Genomic DNA, 27605 nt, shown 5'->3' with positions numbered 1-27605 from the left:
AAGGGCTGAGCTGATGGTGGAGGAAGGAAAGCCACATTTGTCATACTCCTTATGCTTTGATCACAGTCTTAGTATACAGTAAAGGTTTGAGCTAGTGGAGCTGTTCTAGTGAACCGGTGCGGACTCAAAAGGCCAACATGGCCTGTTTCTGCACCGTAAATGGTTATATGGTTAAGGCAGAAATTTCAGATCTGGAATGAAAGACCTTATCTTGGGAACAGATGCGGCGGAGATGAAGAAATCGAGAGAAGAGTTGGAAACTGCCAAAGTTGCAGAAAACATTAGCGAACACAGATTTAAGTTGGAGGTGAGTAGACAAGGAGTGAAAAATAATAGTAATTGTATGAACAATGAAGTCCCAAAGGACAGACCAGCCTTAAACAATGAATTCGCCTTTATAGTACAACTCCCTCACACTAATGGTCTGAGATAACTATCTTTAGTCACCTTCATTGTTCCAGCATATGACTGTGGAATGGTACCACATCTTCCATCAAAATATGTTACAGGCATTCAGACTTAATAGTACCTTCAACAATTTTGAAAGAACATGTCATAGGAAAGTCTTTTGATATCCATCTGTAAAATTAGTTTAGTATTTCTCTCTTCTCTTGCAAAGTATTTCAATCATTTTTTATATTTCAGATTTCCAGGAACTGCTGTATTCTGCATCTTGTCTTTCCAGTTATTAGTTTGCTTTCTCTCTCTGCTGCCATAATTAATCTCATTCTATCCGCATCTCTTCCAGGTGCATAGGGCATGATTAGCAAGAATGTAGCAACTGCTACATAGATTGAACCACACCACGACCACGTTGGAGGTTTCAACAAACTGTTTATTCAAACTTCGCGCGTCCCTTTAAGGGTGGCGTAAGCTCCGCCCCCACGTTGGCGGTGACTTCACCATGCTTCCCCGAGGCGTGCGCCTTGCTCTAACCCACACAGTACGGAGGACCCCCCCTGATGGCGCAATCTTCTCGCGGTTGCCCCGCCAGGGTGGCAGTACAAGCGGGATCAGTTTGCCACGAGGATGTGCGCCGCCACAAGTATTCAGAATATTATCATGATGACAACAGAACAGCACATCTACCATTTTATTCTGCTCTTTCTTAAATATTTCCTTTTCTTCTCTCCATTCCTTCCCAGAGTCAGCAATACGATTGTCGATCCATTATACAGTCAGAACTGTTACTAAACTCCTACATTAAGACATCTGATCTCACTTATCAGAGATATCCTTTGTTCTACCTATCCCACCCCCAGCTTCTCCACTAGTGAGAACTAAGTTGCTTTCTCCCTTTTCTAGTTCAGTCTTGAAATATTAACATTTCTCTTTCCTTTGACTTTCTTTGTGTTTCCAGTGTTTTATATTTTTTTATTTTAGGCCATACAATGAAAATAACCTTTGATTATATGTCCACGTCAGTCTTCCCATGTACAGTGTCCTCCATAATGTTTGGGACACTTTTTTCTTTATTTTCCCCATGTGCTCCACAGTTTTAAATTTGTAATCAAGCAATTCACATGCATTTAAAGCAATGGTTCTCAACCTTTTTCTTTCCACTCACATACCACTTTAAGTAATCCCTATGCCATAGATGGTCTATGATTTGTAAGGGATTACTTAAAATGGTATGTGAATGGAGAAAAAAGGATTGAGAACCACTGTTCGAGACCCAGTTGTTACTGAAATATTTTGCTTGAGGAAAAATTGTCATTGGCCCATTTCCTTTGGAGTTATGAAACAAGTCAATTGAGTATGATTAAAACAGTGGTTTTCAAATTTTTTCTTTCCACCCACATACTGCCTTAAGCAATTCCTTACTAATAATAGAGCACCTATGGCATCGGGGATATTTAAAGTGGTATGTGAGTGGTAAGAAAAAGGTTTGGAACCACTGGGTTAAACTGCACATTCCAGACTTTATTCAAGGTGATTTGTATATATTTTGGTTTGACCATGTAGAAATTACAGCACTTTTTATACATCATCGCCTCATTTCAGGGCACCATAATGTTTGGGATATGAGGCTTCACAGATGTTTGTGAGTACTCAGGGATGTTTAATTGTTTCATTGATGCAGGTATAAGAGAGGTAGGCTTGCTTCTAAGCTTTTGATCACCTTTGGCATCTCTGGATGCTATTTTTCAACATGAGGACCAGAGTTGTGCCAGAGAAAGTCAAAGAAACCATTCTGAGTCTGAAAAAAACAAGAATAAAAGAGTAAGAGGCATCACCCAAACTTTAGGATTACCAAAATTAATTGTTTGGAATATTAGGAAGAAAGAGCGTACTGGTGAGCTCAGTAATCACAAAGGAACTAATATTCCAAGGACGATGATACACTGAAAGATTCCAACCATGACAAAGGAGGTATATTTTAGATCTTGGGCAGTTCCTTTACGCCTCCACACTATGTACTTGCCATCATTCTGATACAGGTTAACCTTTGTCTTATCTGTCCACAAGACCTTTTTCCAGAATTCTGCAGGCTCTTTTACACACCTCTTGGTAAACTGTCTGTGGCTAATTCCTGGTTTGCATCTTGCAGTGTAGCCTCTATATTTCTGTTCAAGAAGTCTTCTGTGGAAAGTAGTCATTGACATGTCCACACTTGCCTCCTGAAGAGTGTTTCTGATCTGTTGGACATGTGTTTGGGGATTTTTCTTCATTATGATGAGAATTCTTCTGTCATCAACAGTGGAGGTCTGTTTGCGAATACTGAGATCGCCGATATGCTCTTTTTTCTTAATGATGTTCCAAACACTGTGGAACACAAGGGCAAATAAAGGAGAAAAGTGTCTTGTCCCAAACAACAAGGAGGGGACTGTATGTGTTCCCATCTTACACTCCTCAGGCAATGTAAATATGGGATCTTTCCCTCCAGGCAATCAACAGAGTATCTGGCCTTCATATAACTTTGGTGTGATTACAGCCTGCTGTTGCATGTGCCTATCCACATGAAACATAACAGTTTTAACATAGCCTTCATGGTGCTAGTTTCTGATCTAAAACCTTGTCTAATTGAGCAAATTGATGCTATCGGGTATTCTACTTGTTTCACCTCCCCAGATACTCTATTGGTTGATGTCTCTTGATGTTGAGTCTATTACCATCTAAGGATATGATAAAGGTGGAAGGGTATTGTGGTGAAAAAGGAAGACACAGAAAAAGAAAACATTGTTTCAAGATGAGACCTCAGCATCCCTTGCACTTGTGAACACTGTTGTGAACTCATATTGTGGTATCTGTGTCCAACCACATCTACTGCCTTAAGTCCTCTAGATGTGATCTTGTGTTCATTGGTGAGATCAAATGAAGATTAAGCGACTGGTTTGTCAGACACCTCTATGGTCTGTCTGCAAGTGCCAACTCCTAGTTGCCAGACAGTTTAATTTCTCTCCTCTTTCTCACACAAACTCTCCTGATCTTGGTCTTGTGCATTGCCTGAATGAGGCCCAATGCCAATTTTAAGAGCAGCAGGAAATATTATTCCTGGATAGCCTAAATCCCAATTTCAGGTAACACCCCACTCTGATCCAGTTCCACGGTTTCCATCTGTTCTTTACTATTATTAATTCTCATCCCATTCCAGCACTCACTTTTCACTTACACCCCACCCCTGCCACCGTCTCCTCTTCCATCTTCATTGGCCTCATATCTTATTATCTCTTGGTTCCTCCCCAGCCCTTTCTCCTACCCTACCTTTTTAATGCTTGCTATCTCTTTTTCCCAGCTGTCTTGAAACATTGACTGTCCATTTCTTTCCATGGATTCTATTTGATCTGCTAAGCCCCTTCAACTTCTCTTTGTTTTCCAGCATATGAAGTGTCTTGTGTCAGCTGTGTCCTCTCAAACATTGCCCAGCGATGCTCAGACATAGTTTCCACATGTATGTCATCGATTTATAGACGTTCACATATAGGGGGTATTCATATATTTCAACTCAGAGTCGTCTCTTATGATATTTCAAAAATAGTGCTGCTGAACACATCCATTTGAGTATGACTGAGAATTTCTGTAGCTTTATGCACAGTATAGTTCAGAGTACTGAAACTCACTGGGATCTTCATGTGATGCTCGGGTAAACAAATAAGCTGGCTGAACAAAGCTTGTTTTGACAGTTATGGGTGTTGGCCCCACTGTCTGGTAGGAGAATGATTTTATTGAATCTGAATTGAGGAAGCAGGTAGGTGGAGCTTAACTTATGTGATAGGCAAGCGTGGTAAAAGCTGCTGCTGACAAGAGAGAGGAAGAGGGAGACATTTATGACTGAAATCCCATTGTCTGAAGTATTTTAAACTAAAACCTGTTCGGATGAAAACAGCATGTATGTAGCCAGCTCTCTGTGAAAGGAGAAGCCTGCTAAGAGGATGGGATCTGTACTGGGAAGGAAGATAACTCCAGAGGAATTAGATCAACAAGCACAGAGGCAATATGTGGCCAAGATCAGTAATAAGGTACCCTGCATTCTGTGCCAGTAAATATCATTCTGAATTCATTACAGACTGGCAGGGATTTGCGAAGACTGTAACTGGACATGGCTGATCTTGTAAGGAGTCTCTTGTATCAGTTACTGAGTAGATACCTTTCTCAGTTTAAAAAAAAACTGATTCCATTTACTTGCAACTGAGATGAAATGACTTACTTCCTGCTCCTATTGGCATTCCATTCCATTGTTGTTAATTAAATTCCTGATTATAAGGTATGCTCACTAATGACATGCTGTACTCTTTACTTATATAGGAACAGAGTGATTACATTTCTGGTTAGGATCATTCTTCAGAAAAGTCATTAGATACTCTGGAACTTTCAACCTCTGAGACTTTGAGATTGTAGATCTATCAGTCTTAGAAAGTAGAATTCTGAGTCTGTCATATTTTGCAACTGTGGAGGAAAATTGTTCGGAGTGTGGAATAAACTTTGTGATACGGTAACATGTCTGATATAATTTAAAGAACAGCTGAAGAGGTAGTATCATATTGCAATAAAGGAGATACACATTTTTGATGGACACAATAGGAGCAACTTCAATAGAACATTTTGGAATTTGGTAAAGATGAGAATTTTAGATACTAAAATTGGTAAATTCTAAATTCAACCCCAAAGCTTATATGTATCTTGCAGTTACAGTGACATTTCTTGATAATTAGGTGGTCACCCACAATTCGTTACTAGTACAATATTAAGTATGATTAACAGAAATTTTCTATGGAGAAAACAAATAAAAATTAACAAACCTTTGCTGTCAAACAGTGATTGGATCTTTCTCTATAATGCTACTACAATGGATTGTAAAGATTGAGAATGCTGTAACTAATTTGGTGTAATGATTAAATAAGCATCCCTAAAACTCTTGTCATAATTTAATCAATTGAGTTCTTTTAACAAATGTGTTAAATTTTGAACTGAAAAAGTAGTTGGAATTTGATTATTCTTGTGAGTGGAAGCAAGGCAAGATTTATTAATCCCATTGAGTTGACATCCTGTGACAAGTGAGAAATCTAGGATGGTTCTCACATGTACAGTAGGTATGGACAGGAAGAGCTCAGCATCTGGGTTTTGGACTTGAGCAATAGCTGGAGCCCAGTAGTGTAACCACAAGTCTGAGTTCTGTGTGAATAGAACATTTCAGGAAGTTATTAATTGTGCAGATTAATTGTGCTCAGAGAGAGCGAATGGACAACCATGACAAATTAGAAATGGGTGGATAACGTAGGAGTCCAATGAGTGCATCAGATTCTTTCACATATTTACTTTTGGATACTGGAGAAAGTGATGGTTCCACAAAGATGGCTAATCATCTGTGCAAAGTGAGGAAAAGAAGGATTGGAAAGTTGCACTAATAAGGACCTCAATAATTAGGTGGGCGATGTATTCAAATAAATGTTTGAATGGACATAATTGTGAATTCATGATGATGTACTCTCCCAGGCATTAAGGTTAGCAATATAATTTGAAAGGCTGCAGAATTCTCTGAGGCAGGAAGGTGAAAAAAACCCAAATGTCATGGTCTATAATGATATAGACAGAAAGAGAGATGAAATCCTATAGGAAAATTACTGGGAACTGGGCAGAAGATTGAAAAACACAGGTGATCCCATACAGTGGATCTTGAAATGCAGTATTCTCAGAGTGTGGACATTGGTGAATGAGGGACTTCAATGAGGATTGATCAGCTAAGCATTTCTACTTTTCAACTTTTACTATTTTCATTCATTAAAATACAAGTTATGGTAAATTAGAATAGGTGGTGCTTAGAATGGAATAAAGTCCTTGGTATAATGCGTTGCTTCCTCAAATGAGATCACTAAGGTGACTTTAGTGTCATCTGTGACAGACATGGGACCCATGGAATGCTTCTCCTGTATTATGTGTGAAATCGGAGAGATTTCCAGTGTGTCTGGTGACCGTATATGCAGGAAATATGTAGAGGTTTAGCTCCTGACTGGCTGCATTTTCTGGCTGAAGCTGGAGATGGACTTGCTATGAAGTGACTGCAATTCTGAGAGCATCATGACTGTTGAGCTAGACACACCACAAGCAAATGTTGCATAGGCTAAAGACAGTGGGCAGATAATGTAGGAGACCTCCATTGCCCCCCTCTCAAACAGAAATAAAGCGTTAGATACTTTTGAGGAGAATAGCTTTTGGAAAAAACAACAATAGCTGCAATTGGCTGTTGTGATAGAAGATTCAAATCTAATGGAAGCAGGCAAGGTTTTCAGTGGCCAGTACAAGACTTGCAAATAATACCAGGTTGAATGATATTTCAGAGTGGCTGCAAAGCCAGTAATCAAGGTGCATGTTGGTTCCAACAGCATGGGTAGAAAAAGGGATGAGGACCTGTTGGGTGAATTTAAATGCCCTAGATACCAGATTTAAGACCAAGATTTCTGAAGCTCTGTACTATCTGCAGTGCCATGCATTCCTGAGGATAAGAATTGGAAGAAAGATCAGATGAATGTGTGGCAAAAGGTGTGGTAAGTTTGAATGGTTTAGATTTTGGATCAATGGGAATATTTCTGGGTTATGTGAGATTTGCACAGTACAATTTGCACCTGAACTGGACTAGGTTCAAAATCCTTTCCTGGAGATTTTCTTGTGCTGTTGAGGAGGTTTAAAATTAATTTGGCTAGTGAATGAGACATGAAGTTTATGTACAGTTGGGTATGATGTTTCGTCAAATGAAGAGGAAAAACTTGATCAATCCAGCAATCAAAATAGAGAAAAGATTAAGGATTGGAAGGGTAAATTGGAGGATGAGAATATGTGGAGATGGGTTGGGAAGGGGAAGAGGCATGGATAGGGGTAAGAATGGAAGTAACTCAGATGAAGAGAAAGAGGACTCATTACCTGAAATTAGAAAATACAGTGTTCATACTCTTTGATTGCAGATTGCCCAGGTGGAGTATGAAGTTATGTTTCTCTAATTTAAATTGGGCCTTGCTCTGATAGTAGAGAAGGCCAAGGTCAGTGTGGGAATGGGAAGGGGAGTTGAAATGGCATGAAATGAGGAACTCAGGATTTCCATTACTCTGATGCTCTGCGAAGTAGTCTGTGTGACTACTTTGAGATTAGGTAGATTAGGTGGGAAGTTGGTGCACGTGATAACCTTTTTTTCTCCTTCTGATGCTGCTCAACACATTAAGTTTCTCCAACAAATTATGTTTTGCTCCCAAATTCCAGCATCTGTAATGTCCCATATGAAGAATTCAGAAATCCTTCAAGGACTTTGAATAGTGAAGAGGGTATACAGAATGCCAGCTTCCATTCATTCAGGCATGCAAAATAAAAGCAGTGAAATCTTGGCACTTTATAGAACCTTGATTAGGCCACAGCTGGACACCACACCATGAGGAATGTGATTGCACTGGGAAGAGTATAGCAAAAATTCAGCACGATGTTGCTTAGGATGAAATATTTTAGATATGAAAAGTGAATTGATTGGCTGGATTTATTTTCCATAGGGTCCAAGGAAGAACTCAATAAGAGGTGTTCAAAATTATGAGAATAATGGATATCTAGTAAGAAAAAATTCTCCTTGATAGAGATAACTGAGACTAGAAGGCATAGTTTTTTTGTTGTTGACTAAGAAATTTAGAGAAGGTCTGAGATCTATTCCAGAGGGTGGTTACAATCTAGAACAGCAGTTCTCAACCTTTTTCTTTCCACCATATACCTTTTTAAGTAATCCCTTTGCCATCGGTGCTCTGAAATTAGTAAGGGATTGCTTAAGGTGGTATGTGAGTGGGAAGGGAATGTTGAGAATCACTGCTCTAGACCCAATTCTTACTGAAATATTTTGCTTGAGAAAAATTGTCATTGGCCCATTTCCTTTGGAGTTATGAAACCGTGCACATAATGAGTCATTTAGGTACAATTAAAACAGTGGTTTTCAACTTTTTTCTTTCCACCCACATACTACCTTAAGCAATCCCTTACTAATCACAGAGCACTTATGGCATAGTGATTACTTAAAATGGTATGTGAGTGGAAAGAAAAAGGTTAAGAACTATTGATCTCAAATAAGCATTTGAATTGGTAAGGCTTGATAATATTTTGTACCAAATGCTGGAAAATGGATTAGAATAGATAGGTACATGATGACCAACATGGATGTTGCTATTTACAGGGCCTGTTTCTATGCTGGCTGACATGAAGTAACCTCCGAACCAGAGGATAGAATGACATTGCTGATTTTAGGGGCATGCTGATCAGGTCTGGCAATTCTAAAAGGAAAACCTGAGCCAAAATGGTATTAGGCAGAAATCGCTAATTGTGATACAAACAGAAAGAAAGAGCTGGAAAATTTGACATTAAGTCTGGAAGGCTGCACCATATACCCAAATGGAAGATAAGATGTTGCTTCTGAAGCTTGTGTTGGTCCTTGTTGAATTAGTCTTGTAAGTCACAAGCAGATAAGACAGAGTGGGAGTGAGACCAAAATTCCCTATCTCACTTCCACTTTGACCAATGTTTCTTTCTGGCTCTCTTTCTCTCTTTATAGTTCAACTCAGCTTCTTGATTTGGATTGCTTCAAGTCTAGGAGATCAGCATTTCTTGGAGATTTGAAGGGCTGGTCAAAATAATGGATCCGGCTGCAATTGGTCACTTTGTTGTTTTCAGTTTCATACGTCAAACATCCATTGTTTTCTTTTGTTTGTCTCTCTTCATAGGCAAATCTTAAGAAGTTCATGGAGTACATCCAGTACCATCATGTAGAGAAGATTGGTAAGATGTTAGAGAAAGGATTGGATCCAAACTTCCATGATCCTGATAGTGGAGGTGAGGCATTTTCATTATTAATTTATGTGATATTGGTGCAAGTACCAACAATTTCTGCATTAATTTATCAATGGGAAGAAAATGTAATTATAGTCTGACCAGGGAGATTAAGTGAATTTTCTGAATGGAAGACATTCAGGGATGAAAGATTTACACAGCATTAAACAAAAACTACGTTTTTACCACAAATTGACTTCATTCTTCATACAATTATTTCTACTTTAGGGAGTAACTCGGGGGTGTCAAACTCAAATTCACGGAGGGCCAAATTTAAAAACTTGGACTAAGTCGAGGGCCGAACTAAATATTTATTGAAAATTTTCAACAACATCTGCATGTTTTCTCTTCTTTCAACATATGTAATGTTAAACTTTTTCTTATTAAAATAAATGTTTAATAATAGTTTTGGATAAACTCTTTCCAGAAGCATTAACAAATGAGAAATAAGATATTCAATAAATAATATTTCTCTATAGAGGATTTGTCAAATGTTGCTAGTGTGCTGTCGAATAGTAAAATCTGAGGGCTATTGAGAATGTGGGTGACTGATTGTGGGCATGAACTCTAGCAGGGTTTTTTGCCATGCCCTTTTTCCATTGGTACAGATATCCTTTGATTTACACACTTTTCAAGTTTTATGCCTAATAAGCTTGTATCCAGGTGCAGGACCATTTTTAACCAGGAATATATTTATCACTGTGACATGAAACTATTGGAAGATCGTTTTATCCTGAGATTAAAGTTCATATACTTACTCAGGCCTGTGTGCGGGAGGGCGGGGTTTGCGGGCGATCGGGTTGGACAACGACAGTGCGGGGGCATCGGCTCTCGCTGCAGGGCGGCATCTCGGCGGATCAGCGGCCCCATCACCGTGAGTCGCGGGTCGGCCTGCGGCAGGGAGGGGGAGTGGGCAACGGTCCTGGCGAGGTCAGGCCCGAGGTCTCCGGTTCCGGGCGCTGGGAAGCGGCCTTGGCTTCCCCTGTTACCGGCCAGGCCCCAAAACCAGAGTCCACGGTGAGACCCTGCAACATAAACAGAGGAGGTGGGGGCGATTAGCGGGCTGACGCCAATGCATTCTGTGATTTATAGTATTAGCTGTGCATGCGCTATACTGGCGCGGCGGCCAGTGGGCCACCTCTAATACATTTAATTTAATTATATCGCGGGCCAAATTTGGCCCGCAGGCCAGAGTTTGACATGTGTGGAGTAACTGTTAACACATTCATCTCATGTGACATATTCAGGATCTAAATTGCAATTAAAAGAAATAATCATTAGAAAATGCTTGGAATGTTATAGAAAGAATCATAAATATTACAATAAAACTCCATGAATGGGCCACCCATCACACTAATTTAATAGCTTTCCATAAACCCTTCTACTCTCATCCTTAAATGAGTACAAGCACCTTTTGAGTAATAACACAATGCTGGAGAAACTCAGCAGATCAAACAGCGTACTTTATGCAGCAAAGATAAAGATGCATTACCATCATTTCGGGCTTGAGCCCTTCAACAAGGAATTGTTATGAGCCCAGAGGACCACAAAACCGAACAACAATAGATATTCACCAAGACAAATGGTTACTTAAGCAAAAGTTGCTTTTAATTCTCTTTAAACATGAAAACTGGAACATACTTTATCTTATCACTATTAACTTAACTTACCTAACTTAACCTCCTTCTAATTCTAAGCGCACATGTATGTAATGTGTGTGTAAGTTTAGAAAAGGTCTTTGATTCACAGTCCAATCTCACTTCTCATTCCTCCAAGTTCATTGGTTGCAGGGAATTCTTATACTGTGCACAGAATTGAACATTTATATGAAGTTCACCGGGCTTTGGTGCTTGAAAGGTAAATGGTTACTGCTCAGGAAGGTTCTTGTCGGTTTTCAGAGAGAGATTTGTTGTTCGCTGGATACCCACAACTGATTCCTTTTAATCAGCCACTTCAGTGTCTTGCTGAAGAAACTTGCCGCATCAGGGTTTTCCAGATGATAACCTTTCTTTCAGGTCACCACAGAGTTCCTTTTTGCTTCTCTTATTTCAAATGAAACATTAGGCAGCCAGACCTCTTCTCTTGTATGAACCACAAGGGCCTTGACCAGGCTGAACTAAGCACTCACAATCTGTCTTTCAAATGGGGGTTTTTCCACAAGCTTTCCAGCTTGTCCTATTCGAGTCCCAGCTGCTCTCGCTCTCTCTCTCTCTCTCTCTCTCTCTCTCTCTCTCTCTCTCTCTCTCTCTCTCTCTCTCTCTCTCTCTCTCTCTCTCAGAAAAAAAGCCTGTTTGACTCTCTCTGTTTGCAAAACCACATGACCCTCTTAGAACAGCAAGCTGCACTCAGACAGCCTGCAGCTCTGAACTCCTTCTCTGATCTCTTTAATCTGTTGCTTTTCAAAACAACAATCCATTAGTGAAGTCTCTTGGGCACTCTCCAAAATGTTTGTAAAGGCCCCCAGGAGCTGCCCTGTCTGGCTTGAGCAGAGTTCCGGTATTTTAAATGAGATCTGTTTTTAAGTGTTTGTATGTGACCTATACTAAAAATCCTGCCCCAGTTTATCTCCCAAAAACATATCTATATACAATACAAACACAACATATTCTGTCACAGAATTAAAAGTGTAGGCAGGTACCCAAAAAAAATGGTAGGGGGAAGAGGGGTTGGGGGAGGAGCATGGTCCTAAAGGCAGGAAGTACTAGATGGATAAGGAAGTGATGGCACACCAGCAAGCAGGGGTAGGAGGGATGGCTTTGTGAATAGAGTGGGAAGGGGGTGGAGAGCTGGAGGAAAAATTACAAAGGGAAGTAGAAGGGCAGAGGTTTTTGGTTAATGATACTCCCAAGGACATTAATGAAGACACTAACATTTTCATTGTTGTATGAATTGCAAATGAATTGAATATTGTTCGATTATCAACAAACATCTTTATTTTTGGGGTTCTATGGATGGAAAATAATTGATGAAGCATCTTAAGGTGATTTGGTCTGTGACAGTGATTTTCAAATTTTTTCTTTCCACTCACATACCACCTTAAGTAATCCCTATGCCATTGGTACTCTGTAATTAGTAAAGGATTACTTAAGGTGGTATGTGAGTGGAAAGAAAAAGGTTGAGAATCACTGCTCTATACCCAATTATTACTCAAATATTTTGCTTGACAAAAATAGTTACAATTTCCGTTGGAGTTATGAAATCATGCACACAATGAGTCAATTAAGTATGATTGAATCAGTGGTTTTCAAACTTTTTTTCCCACTCACGTACACCTTTAAGAAATCCCTATGCCATAAGTGCTTTGTGATTAGTAAGGGATTACTTAAGGTGATATGTGAGTGGAAATAAAAAGTTTGAAAACCACTGGTCTAGGACATTGTCTTGAAGAACTGCCATAGCTATGACCTGGGACTGATTGATTTCCAAGAGATACCTTTCTTTGTGCAAGGTATTTCTCATTCAATCATGGTTTTTCCCTTGATTCTATTGACATCAATTTTAATCAAGTTCCTTGATCTTTTTAGTCTTTTTTTGAGATGTGGCTATTGCCAAACCCTAACAACCCTTGAGAGGATGGTGGTGCGCCTCTCATTGGGTTTTGTAGTTTTTTTGGGGGTGAGTTATAGGACTTTGACTTAAATGATTTTGAAAGGAAATCATTTTATTCCAAGTTAGGATGGGGTGTAGCAGAGGAGTATATACATGTGTCTCCAGCTCTAACACTGTTTGGTGATAGAGGTCATGGTTTGGGATGTGCTGTCAAATGGCTGAAACAAGTACAGGCAATGGCTGTTCAGGCTATCGAAATTTGCCCTTACTGATCTTGCCAATCATTCCTCCAAAATGTGAGGTACAGAATAAAATTCACTCACAGAATTTGTGAAAAACTCTAAATACAGGCAATCCCCAGGTTATGAATGAGTTCCGTTCCTAAGTCTGTCTTTAAGTCAAATTTGTAGTTAAGTCGTAATAGATACATATGGTTCTTACTTAGTATTTTTAGCGTCAGTTATTCAAATGTTTGTTGTATATATTTAACCTTTCTATGCAAAAAAAGAAAAAAGATCATGATTAAAAGTTAACACATACTTTTGTTCGATTGATGTCTTGCACTCTGGAAGGGTCATTCATGAGTAACATTATGCATTTGCACGAATTGTGGCACAATTATGCACATACATGGGTTGGGGGAACAATCAGTTCATAATACAAGTTGTCTGTAAGTCAGACATTCGTAACATGGGAACTTCCTGTAAATCAATGTAATTTTTTTCAATTTGCTTTTCTAGATGCATGCTTTGATGATGCAGCTTTGTTTTATGTAAATTGTGATAAGGGCTTTTTTCTAGGAATATAGCCCCCCACGCTCTGTAATGCAAGGGTTACCTGTAATTCCAGAACATTTACTGAATGATATATACGCTGCAGCCCCAAAGCAATGATGAGAAAGAGAAATTTACATTTAGTATAGTGGATAGATTGCCTTGTCCTGGATGACATCAAACTTTTTAAGTGTGATTGCAGTTGCACTCATTCAGGCAAGTTGCAAATATTCCATTACACTGCGAACTCGTGTCTGGTAGGTGATAGAAAAGCCAAAGGGTGTCAGGAGGTGAATCACTCACTGCAGGAAACTCTGATGAGTCCAGTTAAGTTTTAGTTCAATGGTTCACCCAGGATGTCACACCCAATCAGAAATTGCTTTGATATCCAGCGCAGTGGCTCATTTCACTTTGAATTTAAGCTCTTTTGCTCTTCCATAGACCAAAGGTAAAATGATTTCTAAGATCAGTGGTGCTGACAGAAGCTGAATTTAACATTTTCCATCCACTTACTGATTAAGTGTAGGTTCAGAGACAATAATCAGCTAGATTCAATATTTCCATTTTTTTTGTGCATCTGGGCACTTTTTTTCTTTTGTTGAGAATGTGTCTTTGTTGCAGCTGTACTGAAATATCTTATCTCATTCTAACCTTTATGTACATTCTACCTACCATGATATATACCCATATAAATAATATGCTTCCCATGCACTTATGCATCCCACCCTTTCATGAATTCTTGTCATTCACTTAATCTTTTTGTACACCTATTGAACACTTCCAATTTAATCTTCTGCAGAAAGATGTTGGATTATTTATAGGTGCAGCAGCAATAAATTTATGAGAATTTTTTTGTCATTGATTTGGTGTTACACTCTACATAAATTACGTTAATATGTCATTCTTGGTTTTGATTTTGAATGAATAACTTGCTAACCTAATTCACATATTACCTGTGACTACTATCAGAATGTCCATTAACGTTGGCTGCACAATTGGAGAGCACATCTGAGATCATCAAGTTGCTGAAAAATGGGGGAGCTCATTTGGACTTCAGGACCCGGGATGGATTAACAGCTTTACACAAGGCCGTGCGATGTCAGAATCATGCAGCGTTAATAGTAAGTAGACCATTCAACACTACTGATTTCCTGCTGTATGGATAATTGGTCCATCACTGAAATGGTACACAATTTAAATCAACTAGCCTTGCATTACAATACTGGTGAGTACATGACCATACACTGATTGTGAGTAGTCAATTGCTCTCTAAATTGAGTGCACAAAAATCTCATGCCGATTCTAAGAATGAGTTCAGAACCCTACCCTACATTACTTTGCCCTCTCTATATCTCCTTCTCCCACTGCAACCCCATCTCCCCAACCCTACACCTATTTGATGGATCATTCAGCATGAAGATCTGAAAATTGTAACATTACAATGGGTGGAAGCCTTTTAATCATTTAGTATGATTTATGATTTAAATCCCATTTACCCAACTTTTCCTTGTTTCCTTTACTACCCTAGGTTAACAAGTCTTATTTCAAATTAAATTAACAATTGACCAAGATACTTCCAAATATAAGTTCATTTTCTAACTCAACTCCAAAATGATCCAATTTTCACTGTGTATCCTGAGAATTTTAGATTCCAAAATCAGCAATATTTGTACCTCTTTACTTACCATGATGATTTCCCCAAATATTTTGAACAGCCAAATTGTCCAACATTCAAGTAATACGATCCTAACCTGAGTTACCTGACCTCATAACTTAACCTTTGGATTCGAAGTATTATCTTCGTAAATCAATGTTTGTCCACTACACAAGATATGGAGCCCAGAAATGTGTATTTTTACCATAAGTTCAAAGCCACTGTTTGCTTGTATTCCATATTTGAAAACCAATATTCTATTATCTTTTTGATTGTTTTCTGTACCTGTCCATAACATTTTAATGGATTGAATCATGCTCACTTGAGCCAGCTAATCCTTTCATCCATTCTATGTCCAGTTATCTCCTGATATTCTACCATTGGACTAACCATTGAACAACATTCCTCATTAAAATAAAGGCTCCTTGGCAAAATGTGAAACCATACACTATATTAGTTAAAATATTCAAGGGCTAAAGGAGCTGGATTGCTGCACTGTACTTTCTATAGTGGTGATTCAAATATTTTGTGTGTGTGAGACATAGGGATAATATTCTGATCTTTGAGTAGAGAGGTTATTGGTTTGACCTCTACTCCATGACTGAGTCTGACTCTTTGTGTTGTATGGGTTAAGTGCACTGTTAGAACTTCCATAATAAGAATCCGTCACATATTCAGAGAAATCTCGGGAAGTTCTCCCTGGTGACCTGGCCAATATTGATGATAGCCAATCTCCATAATTGATATTATCTCATGGCAGGCCATTTAATCCTGAAGCTTTACCATCTTTTTATTATTGATTTGCCTTTGTTCTGGATGTCTAAACAAAATAAAATCTGACAGTTTGAATCTTGAAACTTACATTTGACCTTAAATGCTAGAGTGTTCAAGAATACCTCCACCTTTGTTGTAAAATGATGCTTCTTGATCTTACTCTTGAACAATATTCTTCGAATTTTGTGACCCTTCTTTGCCACATCCTTTAATGGAGAAAACAATTTTTCTGAATTTTCTGTTTAATTCATTAGACTTGGTTTTCATGTTTTTTCCATTATAATCAGTAGCTAGTCAGTGTAGTTTGCACTTCTCACATTATTAATGCTGTGTGAATGCATCTTATAATAGCAGCATTGTGATTATACGTTCTTGAGTAACTATTCTGCATAACTGTAGTTTGTACGCTGGTAAACGATAATATCATTTAATAGCTATCTTGTGTCTCCTTTATACAGACCCTGTTAGATCTGGGTGCTTCTCCAGATTACAAGGACAGCCGAGGGTTAACACCTCTGTACCACAGTTCAATGGTGGGAGGAGACCCTTATTGCTGTGAACTGATTTTGCATGACCGTGCCAATGTAGGCTGCATGGATGAAAATGGCTGGCAGGAAATCCATCAGGTAAAACTATTTTCTGGCAAATGGTGACTGACGACAGAAAGTATTGACAAACTGACGTAAAATAGACCATCGTTACACTCAAAAGTGATGTAGTAATCACTGAATCCTAGAATGCTTCCTGGTTATTTCACTTGATTTCTCAAGCAGGAGCTCTACCATCGATAGAATTGGAGCTATGGAATTAGGATGGAACAATGTGGGACACAAGATGCCAGTTGAGCACTTCAGGTGGAGAATTCTGGAAGGGACTGAGCCTACCTATTTTTGCAAATTCAGGCTATTATCAATTTACAGGTTTATGAAAATAGGTTCCTATGAAACCTTTTGTAAGCAGAAATAGCATAAAGTGAAGACCCATTCACTACTATCAAGATTATTTTCGTAAAAGTGAAAATCCATTTAAATTTCTTTCAGATAGTGAACACAGGTTTCTTCATAAAAGTGAATTTTCTTAAAGTGAGTATTCGTAAAGCGGGGTGTACCTGTATTGATAATACTTTGAACAAACCTTGAAGAGTATTACAAACAAGAATAGAGAGACTTGGCTGTTCGCTGCCTTCAAGATATTTTGATTACACAAAGCAGGTTAAAAGCATATCATGCACTGCCAAACTGAGGCTACCTCTAAATTGGAAAACAACACCTTGTATTCTACCTGGGCACTATCCCTCTGTCTTCTTTCATCCAGCTTCTCACCCACTTCCATTCAGAGAGCTACCCCTTCCCTTACCCTCAGCTTTCTACCTTCCCATCTATATCCACCTATGATCTCTTACCTTTTGGCTTATATTCCTTTCCCTATCCCTTCCTCTCTTCTCTCTTCCCCCTCCTCCCACCTTTTTTCAGGCACCGTCATGGAAATTGACTCAAAGACAGAAATTTTGAGATTTTCTCCAAGAGTTTATTAACATGATATAATGGAAAGACTGCAGCAGCCTTCAATTCCTTTGGAAATTGTAGTGGCTACAAAGTACTTATTGATACAGGACAACAAATAAACTGGCAAGATTCTTTCTTACATTCCCCATTCAGTGTCCAATAAACCTTTCAATAGATGTACTAATTAATCTTTTAGTACAGTTTAACAATTCTATACTGTATGACAGTAAAATCCCTGGTATCTGGCATCTATCGGGATTGGTAGATGTTGGATAAGTAGATTGTCTGGTTAATTGAGACTTACTCTTACAATGCCTAACTAGTATACCTGCATTATAAATAAACATTTCAAAAGACAAAAAGGCTATACTGTACTTACACTGAACAAGCTATACTTGCATGAATAAACAAACCTTAAAGCATTTTGCTTTATTTTCAGTCGCATTCTTTGAAAACATTCAACCGTTGCTGCATCTGCAGGTTTGTCCCCCTCAATGGAGCCGCGTGAAAGACAAACAATAATATTATAGATAATATTATCTATAATAATATATTATTATATCTGCTAAGTGCAAAGCATAACCAAGGCACTCCGCTGGCTAAATATTTGCTCCCATCTTACCAAAGATTTATGTCTTACTTGAGGGAACATTTACCACTTTAAACTTGCTTATTTTTTTTTCCTATTATTTTTATTGCTAGTCATTTTAATTTTTTAAATTTATTTTCCTCATTTTTTTTCCCAGTTGCTTGAATTCCGGATACGAGGAGTTTTATTTTATCAGGATCCAGGAATTAATCCAGACACCACCTCCCCTGGTTCCCAACGACTTCATGTCCTGTTTATTTTAGTCTCTTGGCACTTTATCACTCAAGGCTCCTCTCAATTATCAGCAGCAGTTTAAAATTCACTTTGCTTCTAAATGGTTAAGTATCCTATCATATCGGCTGGGGGGGGGGGGGGGGAGATCACTTGATGATGTGGTGTTAGTATGTGGAATCTGACTCTTCTGATCTATTAGGTAAAAAAATTACTTAAAAAGTAGTTTAAGTGTGAAAAACCTTTCAACATAATTTTAAACATGGAGGTTACGTTTTACAACATGTCTCCAAAAAGAGAAAGTAAGCCCAAAAAAGCTACAGACCTTCCTCGAGCTTGAGAGGAAGACCAGACTGGAGGGCTTGCAACGACTTTGAAGCAGTGGACTGCAGTGAGAGTGGATCTTGACAGGTGCACTCCTGAAGTGGAGACGTCTGCTGGTGCCTGCCTGAAATAACGGGGATATGGCATCAAAGCAAAAAACTGGAAAAGAACATGGAAGAACATGTGCAATAAGTCAGGGCCCTCTGAAGGAATGTCGGAGATCGAGTCAGGCTCAGAGAAGTCTGTAAGTGACAAAGAGGATGATGAAAATGAAGAATTGCAAGAATCTGAAGAGGAGATATGGAAAGAAGTAAGATAAGTAGGAAAAGTAAAAGGGACGTAAGTAATATTGCATTAGAGAATGCAATGAGAAAGGATCTTAATGAAGTAAGAGACTGAATAAAATGGTTTGATAAAATGAATGAAAAGATAAAGAGGATGCAGCAAGACCTGTCTCAATTTACTAACAGATTGACACGAGTTGAAGATAATACTGTTGCTTTGGATGTTGATACAACAAAAAGTGGATATGTTGGAAAACCTAAAATGGAGAAACGATATTAAAATAATTGGCCTTAAAGAAGGAGTAGACCAAGAAGATGCTGTAATTTTCTTTCAAAAATAGATCCCAGAAGTTTTGGGAAAATAAAAATTTCAAGGTGTTATTGAGATTGGGAGAACTCTTAGAGGGAGGCCATCTTTAGGTCAGAAACCACAATCAGTGTTGATCAAATTTTTAAGATATCAAGATAGAGAACATATCTTGAGATTGGTGATGCAAGGTGCAAAAGAAAGGAATGGCCCTCTTATATATCGAGGAAATAAAGTTTTGTTTTATCCTGATATCAGTGAAGATCTGTTGAAAAGATGAAGAGTATTTAATTTGGTAAAGAAAGATCTTTGGGAGAAGGGATATAAATTTGTTTTTTGATATCCTGTGACTCTGAAAATTTTCCTTCCTAGTGGACAAAATTAATTCTTTATCAATTCTATAGAAGCAAAAGACTATGTGAAAGAACTTCCAGTATTGGAAAAGCAGAGAATGAAGATCTACAAGATTATCTATGTGATGCTTTTTTTTAAAGTATAGAATGACCCAAAAAGGGTAATTTTGAAATTGTAAAGTTTTTTTTCTCTTATGTGGTTTGGGTTAAGGGTGTTATTATCAGGGGGGGTTGAGGAGGAGGTGGAGTACTAATTACTGTGCATTGTGTGTGTTAATGTGACAATGGTTACAACCTGTAACATAGAGGATGGTAGTGTGGTGCATATAATCAACACTAGTTGAAGGAGGGAAGGTTTTTTATTGTTTACATATAGTAGTGAATATTGGAATGTATATGTATTAAAAGTTTATTTGTCTTTTTCTTTTTAAGAGGTGCATGATGACAAGATGGATAATGGGCAATGGTGTTGTTAAGAGAGGACCTGCAGGGCCAGGTGAAGAGGGTAGGATAGAAGTGATTGAAAATGGCTAATTAAGATGAATAATAGTTGAAATTTTTAAGTTTTAATATTAATGGGATATATGGGAAGATTAAGAGGAAGAGAGTATTAACATATATTAAGAGAATGGGAGTAGATCTAGGTTTTTTTTGCAGGAAACTCCTTTAACTGAAAAAGAACATTTGAAATTGAAAAGAGATTAGGTTGGTAATGTCGTGGCTTTCAAAGGCAAGGGGTGTAGCAACATTGAAAAAGAAAAATTTACCAATTAAGGTTCATAAGGTTGTGATTGATCCAGCAGGGGGATTTGTATTGATAAATTGCCAAATATATTCTGAATTTTGGATCCTTTTTAATTGACATGCTCCTAATGTGGATGATGTGAGATTTATTTAAGATACCTTTCTTAATTTAGCAGAACCTTATGAAAATATTTTAGTTGGAGACAATTTAATTTTTGTTTGGATCCATTGTTGGATAGGTCAACTAGAGGAGTGACAAGAACTAAAGTGACATTGGTTTTGATGAAGGAGTTGAATTTATTAGATGTATGGATGGAGAGGGATTATTCTTTTTATTTGAATAGACAATGATTCTTATTCTAGAATTGATTTATTCTTGATTTCAGTGCAGATGCAGGATAGAATTTTAGAAGTGAGTGGCCCAGTGAAGGAGTGGGACTTCCAGGCTTTGGCTCATCAGGCTTCGGCGAAAGCAGGCGGAGAGAAAGCTAAGATAGTCTTTATTACTACTTCATTGGGGTAAGGGATGAGTGTTAAGGCTGTGTGTTGTCGGGAGTGCCAGATGTGGGAGGTCCTGGAGTCTTCCAGACTCCCGGATGTCCATATCTGCACTAGGTGTGTCGAGTTGCAGATTGTCAGGGACCGTGTTAGGGAACTAGAGCTGCAGCTCGATGACCTCAGGCTGGTTAGGGAAACAGAGGTAGTCATAGACAGGAGTTACAGCCAGGTGGTCACGCCAGGGCCACGGGAGGATGAAAGGTGGGTAACTGTTAGGAGAGGGACAAAAGAACGTAAGGTGCCAGAGACGAGCCCTGTGAATGTAACCCTCAGCAATAAGTACGCCTCTTTGAGCACTGTTGAGGGGGACATCAAGGTTGGGGGGAGTGACAGTGGCTGTGCCTCCGGCACGAGGTCGGCCCCTGTAGCTCAGAAAGGGAGGGAAAGGAAGAGGAGGGCAATTGTGGTAGGAGACTCCATAGTTAAGAGGACGGATAGGGGATTCTGCGGACGCAGCAAGGAGAACCGGATGGTGGTTTGCCTCCCTGGTGCCAGGGTCCGAGATGTTGCTGCTCGTGTCCCAGATATCCTAAAGTGGGAGGGACAGGAGCCAGAGGTCGTGGTACATGTAGGTACCAATGACATAGGGAGAATTAGAGAAGAGGTCCTAAAAAGTGAGTACAGGCAGTTAGGTAGGGAGTTAAAAAGAAGGACCGCAAAGGGGGTAATCTCTGGATTACTCCCTGTGCCACGTGACAGTGTGAATAGAAATAGGATGAGGTGGAGGATTAACACGTGGCTGAAGGGGTGGAGTAAGGGGCAGGGTTTTAAGTTTCTGGATAACTGGGACCTTTTTTGGGGGAGATGTGACCTGTATAGTAAGGACGGGTTACACTTAAATCCCAGGGGGACCAGAATCCTGGCAGAGGTATTTGCTAGGGCTACTCAGGATCCTTTAAACTAGAATGGTTGGGGGGAGGGAACAAAATAGTACAGAGCAGTAAGGAGAAGGTTAGAATGAAAACAATGAAAGTTTGTAGTAAGTATTTGAATATGGATGGGCAGGTGATAGAGAAGGGAAATGCTCTGGAAGAAGATGAAGGGCAATTGTCAGGAAAAGTAAATAATGTTGTTCTTAAAGATGAGGGAAAACAGGGATTAAAAAATGGGAAATCCCTGAAATTCATATATTTTAATGCCAGGAGTATTGTAAAAAAGGTGGATGAGATGAAGGTGTGGATTGATACTTGGAAGTATGATGTGGTAGCGATTAGTGAGACATGGTTGCAGGAGGGATGTGATTGGCAACTGAATATCCCTGGGTTTCGTTGTTTTAGGTGTGATAGAGTCGGAGGGGCAAGAGGAGGTGGGGTTGCATTGCTTGTCAGGGAAAATATTACAGCGGTGCCTAGGAAGGATAGATTAGAGGGCACATCCACGGAGGCTATTTGGGTGGAACTGAGGAGTAGGAAAGGAGAGGTTACACTTGTAGGGGTGTATTATAGACCACCCGGAGGGGACCGAGGCCTAGAGGAGCAAATCTGTAGGGAGATAGTAGATATTTGTGATAAGCACAGGGTTGTAATTATGGGAGATTTTAATTTTCCACATATAGATTGGGAAACACATTCTGTGAAAGGAATGGATGGGTTAGAGTTTGTGAAATGTGTGCAAGATAGTTTTTTACAACAATATGTAGAGGTGCCGACCAGAGAAGGAGCAGTGTTAGATCTACTGTTGGCAAATGGGATGGGTCAAGTGACGGAGGTTAGTGTTGGCGAGCACTTCGGGTCCAGTGATCATAATGCCATCAGCTTCAATGTCATTATGGAAAGAGAGAAATCAGGGCCAAGGATTGAGGTTTTTGATTGGGGAAAAGCTAGATTTGAGGAGATGCGAAAGGACTTGCAGGGTGTGCATTGGGACAATTTGTTTTATGGGCAGGATGTAGTAGAGAGATGGAAGTCTTTTAAAGATCAGATTTTGAGAGTGCAAAAGCTTTATGTTCCTGTTAGGTTAAAAGGAGGGGCAAAAGGTTTGAGAGAGCCGTGGTTTTCAAGGAATATTGGAAACTTGGTTCGAAGAAAAAGGGAGGCGTACATTAGATATAAGAAGCATGGAGTTAAGGAGATGTTTGAAAGATACATTGAATGTAAGAGGAATCTTAAGAGAGGAATTAGGAAAGCTAAAAGAAGGTACGAGAAAACTATGGCAAGCAGGGTGAAAACAAATCCAAAAGAGTTCTACAAATATGTTAATGGTAAGAGGAAAGCTAGAGACAAAATTGGTCCCTTAGAAAACCAGAGTGGAAAACTGTGTGTGGAACCTAGAGAAATGGGGGAGATATTGAACAGTTTCTTTTCTTCGGTATTCACTAAGGAGAAGGATATTGGGAGATGTGGGATAAAAAAAGCAAATTGGGTAAATATGGGGAATATAGAGATTACAAAAGGTGTAGTTTTAAGGCTTTTGAAGAATATAAAGGTGGATAAGTCTCCAGGACCAGACGGGATCTTCCCCAGGACATTGAGAGAAGTGAAGGAGGAAATAGCAGAGGCTCTGGCGGTAATTTTTCGAATGTCATTAGATATGGGGATAGTGCCGGAGGATTGGCGCATTGCGCATGTGGTTCCGTTATTTAAAAAGGGTTCAAGGAGGAAGCCTGGCAACTATCGGCCTGTAAGTTTGACGTCTGTGGTAGGTAAATTAATGGAGAAAATTCTTAGAGATAGTACTTATAAACATCTGGATAGACAGGGTCTGATCAGGAGTACTCAACATGGATTTGTGGGAGGAAGGTCATGTTTGACCAATCTGATTGAATTTTTTGAAGAGGTGACTAGGAATGTGGATGAGGGTAGCGCAGTGGATGTTGTCTATATGGACTTCAGTAAGGCCTTCGATAAGGTACCACATGGAAGGTTAGTTAGGAAGGTGCAGTCTTTAGGTATAAATTTTGAGATAGTCAAATGGATTGAACATTGGCTGAAAGGGAGAGGCCAGAGAGTGGTAGTGGATAATTGTCTGTCAGGTTGGAGGTCGGTGACCAGTGGTGTGCCTCAAGGATCTGTATTGGGCCCATTGTTGTTCGTTATATACATTAATGATCTAGATGATGGGGTGGTGAATTGGATTAGTAAATATGCAGACGATACTAAGATAGGTGGAATAGTGGATAATGAAGAAGGTTTTCTAGGATTGCAGAGGGATTTGGGCTGCTTAGAAAAGTGGGCTGAAAAATGGCAGATGGAATTTAATGCTGATAAGTGTGAGGTGCTTCATTTTGGTAAGAAGAATCAGAATAGGACATATGTGGTAAATGGGAGAGCATTGAGGAATACAGAAGAGCAGAAAGATTTAGGAGTGACGGTACATCGTTCCCTGAAGGTAGAAACTCACGTAAATAGGGTGGTGAAGAAGGCTTTTAGTATGCTGGCCTTTATCAATCATTGCATGGAATATAGGAGTTGGGAGGTGATGTTGAGATTGTATAAGACGTTGGTGCGGCCTAATTTGGAGTTCTGTGTGCAGTTCTGGTCGCCTAATTATAGGAAGGATATAAACAGAGTGGAGAGAGTGCAGAGAAGGTTTACCAGAATGTTGCCTGGGTTTAAGCATCTGGAGTATGGGGAGAGATTGGACAGATTGGGTCTTTATTCTTTGGAGCGTAGAAGGTTGAGAGGGGATTTGATAGAAGTATTTAAGATTATGAAAGGGATAGACAGAGTGGATGTGGATAGACTATTTCCGTTAAGAGGAGGAAAGATTAAAACAAGAGGACATGAGTTAAGAATTAAGGGGCAGAGGTTTAGAGGTAACATGAGGGGGAACTTCTTTACTCAGAGAGTGGTAGCTGTGTGGAATGATCTTCCGGGAGAAATAGTGGCGGCGGAGTCAATTGTATTATTTAAGAAAAGGTTGGACAGGTATATGGATGAGAGGAAGATGGAGGGTTATGGGCATTGTGCAGGGAGGTGGGATTAGAAAGGGGTGTTTGGTTCGGTGCGGACTAGAAGGGCCTAATGGCCTGTTTCCGTGCTGTAATTGTTATTATTATTATATTATAAAGCAAGAATTTTGTCTGATCATTCACTTTTATTAATGTCAATTGTAATGCCTGATAAAGATAAATCAGTATATAGATGGAGATTGAATCTGTCTCTGTTAAAGAGATCTGATTTCTGTGATTTTATTAGAGAACATATCCAAATATATATCGATACAAATTTGAACTCTAAGTGATAAGTTTGTAATGTGGGATGCCTTGCAAGCGTACTTATGAGGGCAAATTATAAATTTTACTTCTAAGATTAAAAAGGAATATATGAAAGAATTGGATAAGTTGGAAAAAGACATTATAATCTTAGAAAAAAAATCTTAAGAATAGAGGTTCTGAAGATATATGAAGGCATTTAATTAATATTACAAACTTACAGAACAGAGAAAGCAATTACTAGAACTAAGCAAAGATATTATGAACTAGGGGAAAGTTCACATAAAGTTCTTGCATGACAATTAAATACAGAACAACTTGAGAATGATTAATACAGTTAAAGATGATTTTAATTTTATTAATTATGATTAACTTAAGAGTTTTTATTCTAAATTATATAGGTCAGAATCTTTACAGGTTGATTATAAAATTGATAGATATTTAGCTAAAATAAATTTACTTTAAGATTAGAAGAGCAGAGGGAATTGAGTACTCCAATAATACAATTAAAAGTAAAGGAAGCGATGAATACATTACACAATAATAAATCCCCAGCAGAAGATGGATTCCTGTCTGAATTTTATAAAGAATTTAAAGATTTATTTTTATGCAAGTGGCAGATCACTTCCAGAATCTTTTTCAACAGCAATAATAATGATAATTCCAAAGAAAGGGAGAGATCTGTTTAAACTTTCGTCTTACAGGCCTTTATCATTGTTAAATAAACATTATAAGATTTTGGCTATAATTTTGGCAAAGAGAATTACTAAATTTTTACCTTATTTAATAAATATGGACCAGACAGGTTTTGTGAAAAAGAAATTATCAAATGATAATGTAACTAGATTATCTAATATAATGAATTTAGCTCAAAAAAGAGAATGGGATTTTTTACTTAATGTGTTGGAAAAATTTGGGTTTGGACAGACAATTATAAATTGGTTTAAGGTATATAAGGACCTAAAGCTAGAGTGGTGACAAATGGACAGGTATCTGTTCTTTTTCAGTTAACAAGCTCTAGTAGGCAGGGATGCCTCTTATCTCCAGCATTATTTGTATTACCTTAGAACCATTGGCAAAAGTAATTAGACAAGATTCGGAAATAAAAGGATTTATGGTTGGTCATGAAGAGCATAAAATTAGCTTATTTGAAGATGATGTATTCGTCTATTTGACAGAACCTGAGAATTCTTTACAAAAGCTATATGTTAAATTAGAAGAGTATGGGAAAATTTCAGGATATAAGGTAAATTTGGACAAAAGTGAAATTATGCCTCTTACAGAGAGTGATTATAGTCAATGTCAAATAGAAACTAAATTTAAATGGCCAAAAAATGGAATTAATTATTTAGGAATACCTATAGTTAATAATTGTAAAAAATTGTATAAATATAATTATGTATCATTATTAAAAAAGGTTGGAGGATTTAAATAACTGGATGAATTTACCTATAACTTCAGTAAGCAGGGTTAATTGTGTTAAGATGAATATATTTCCAAGGATACAATAACATTTATCGATCTTTACCATTATTACCTCAAAGATTTTTCAAGGATTTAAATAAATATATAAGGCATTTAATTAATATTACAAACTCTTCCGTTACTTTCAGTTGAGGGGATATTTAAGAGATTAAATTAGGTCCAGCTATTATATTGCCTTATTGTAGTGAAGTGGAAAATCTCATTAGAAATGGTAATATTTTAAAAATTATTTCTATAATGTATCTTTTATTGCAAGCAGGGAGTCATAAGGTTGAAATTTATAAATCTAGATAAAGATGGGAGACAGATTTGAATATAATAATTAATGAAGGATGGGCAAAATTGTGTTACACTAGCCACCGTGTTGTGACAAACTCATAAAACCCTGATATATGTCTTATACCTTTGTTGTGAATGTCTTGAATGTTGTATGTAACTGTGGTTAGTTAACTGTTAAATGTGGGGGTTGGGGAAGGAGGGAGATGAAAAGAGCTTGAATTCGGCAGAAAACTATAAAATGGATAATCGTAAATTGTAGTCAATGCTGATATTGTTAACATTGACACTGATAATGTTGATAACTCTTTGAGTTTAAGTTCGGAAAATCATAAATAAAATATTCAAAAAAAGTATGGAAAATGTCAGCAGGAATCTGAACAAAATGGTAGAGGAGGGATGGTTAGGGAGAGAAACACAGTCCCAAAGGAAGGAGGTAATAGATGGATAAGGAATGGACACACCAGCAAGCAGGAGAAGGGGGGAATAGCTCAGTTAATGGAGAGGAAAGGGGGTGGAGAGCTGGAGGAAAATAGACGAAGGGAAAGTGAGGGGAGGCAGGATGGAGAATAGACTAGCAGAAACTGGAGAAGTCAATGTTAATACCTTCTGGCTGAAGAGTACCCAGAGGGAAAATCAAGTGTTATTCTTCCAAATTACATGTGGGGTCTTGGTGGGATAGTACACGAGGCCATGGACAGATATGTGAGCATGGGTGTGGGGAGCAGAATTGAAATGTTTGGCCACTGGGAGATCCCTGT

The 27605-nt window shown here is 38.5% G+C and overlaps 1 protein-coding gene across 35 annotated transcripts in view; it reads left to right on the top strand.

The window, feature by feature from the left end:
- The window catches only part of shank3a (SH3 and multiple ankyrin repeat domains 3a), a 651448-nt gene that overhangs the window by 285346 nt on the left and 338497 nt on the right, over positions 1-27605 (top strand). For 33 of the 35 annotated variants that reach the window (XR_011348059.1, XR_011348061.1, XR_011348060.1 and 30 more), the window contains 3 exons: positions 9180-9288; positions 14577-14728; positions 16494-16661. Coding sequence is in view for 32 of the 35 variants with exons in the window: in XM_069908797.1 (XP_069764898.1) it covers positions 9180-9288; positions 14577-14728; positions 16494-16661 (429 nt within the window). In the remaining 3 variants the exon portion in view is untranslated. Of the gene's footprint in view, positions 1-221; positions 308-9179; positions 9289-14576; positions 14729-16493; positions 16662-20060; positions 20125-27605 lie in introns of those variants that run through there. The other 2 variants (XM_069908805.1, XM_069908807.1) reach the window with 2 other exon arrangements.

This window comes from Narcine bancroftii, chromosome 13 (assembly GCF_036971445.1).
Source record: "Narcine bancroftii isolate sNarBan1 chromosome 13, sNarBan1.hap1, whole genome shotgun sequence".
NCBI lineage: Eukaryota > Metazoa > Chordata > Chondrichthyes > Torpediniformes > Narcinidae > Narcine > Narcine bancroftii.
The sequence above is the reverse complement of the archived record's forward strand: the minus strand, read 5'-3'. Positions and strand labels throughout refer to the sequence as shown.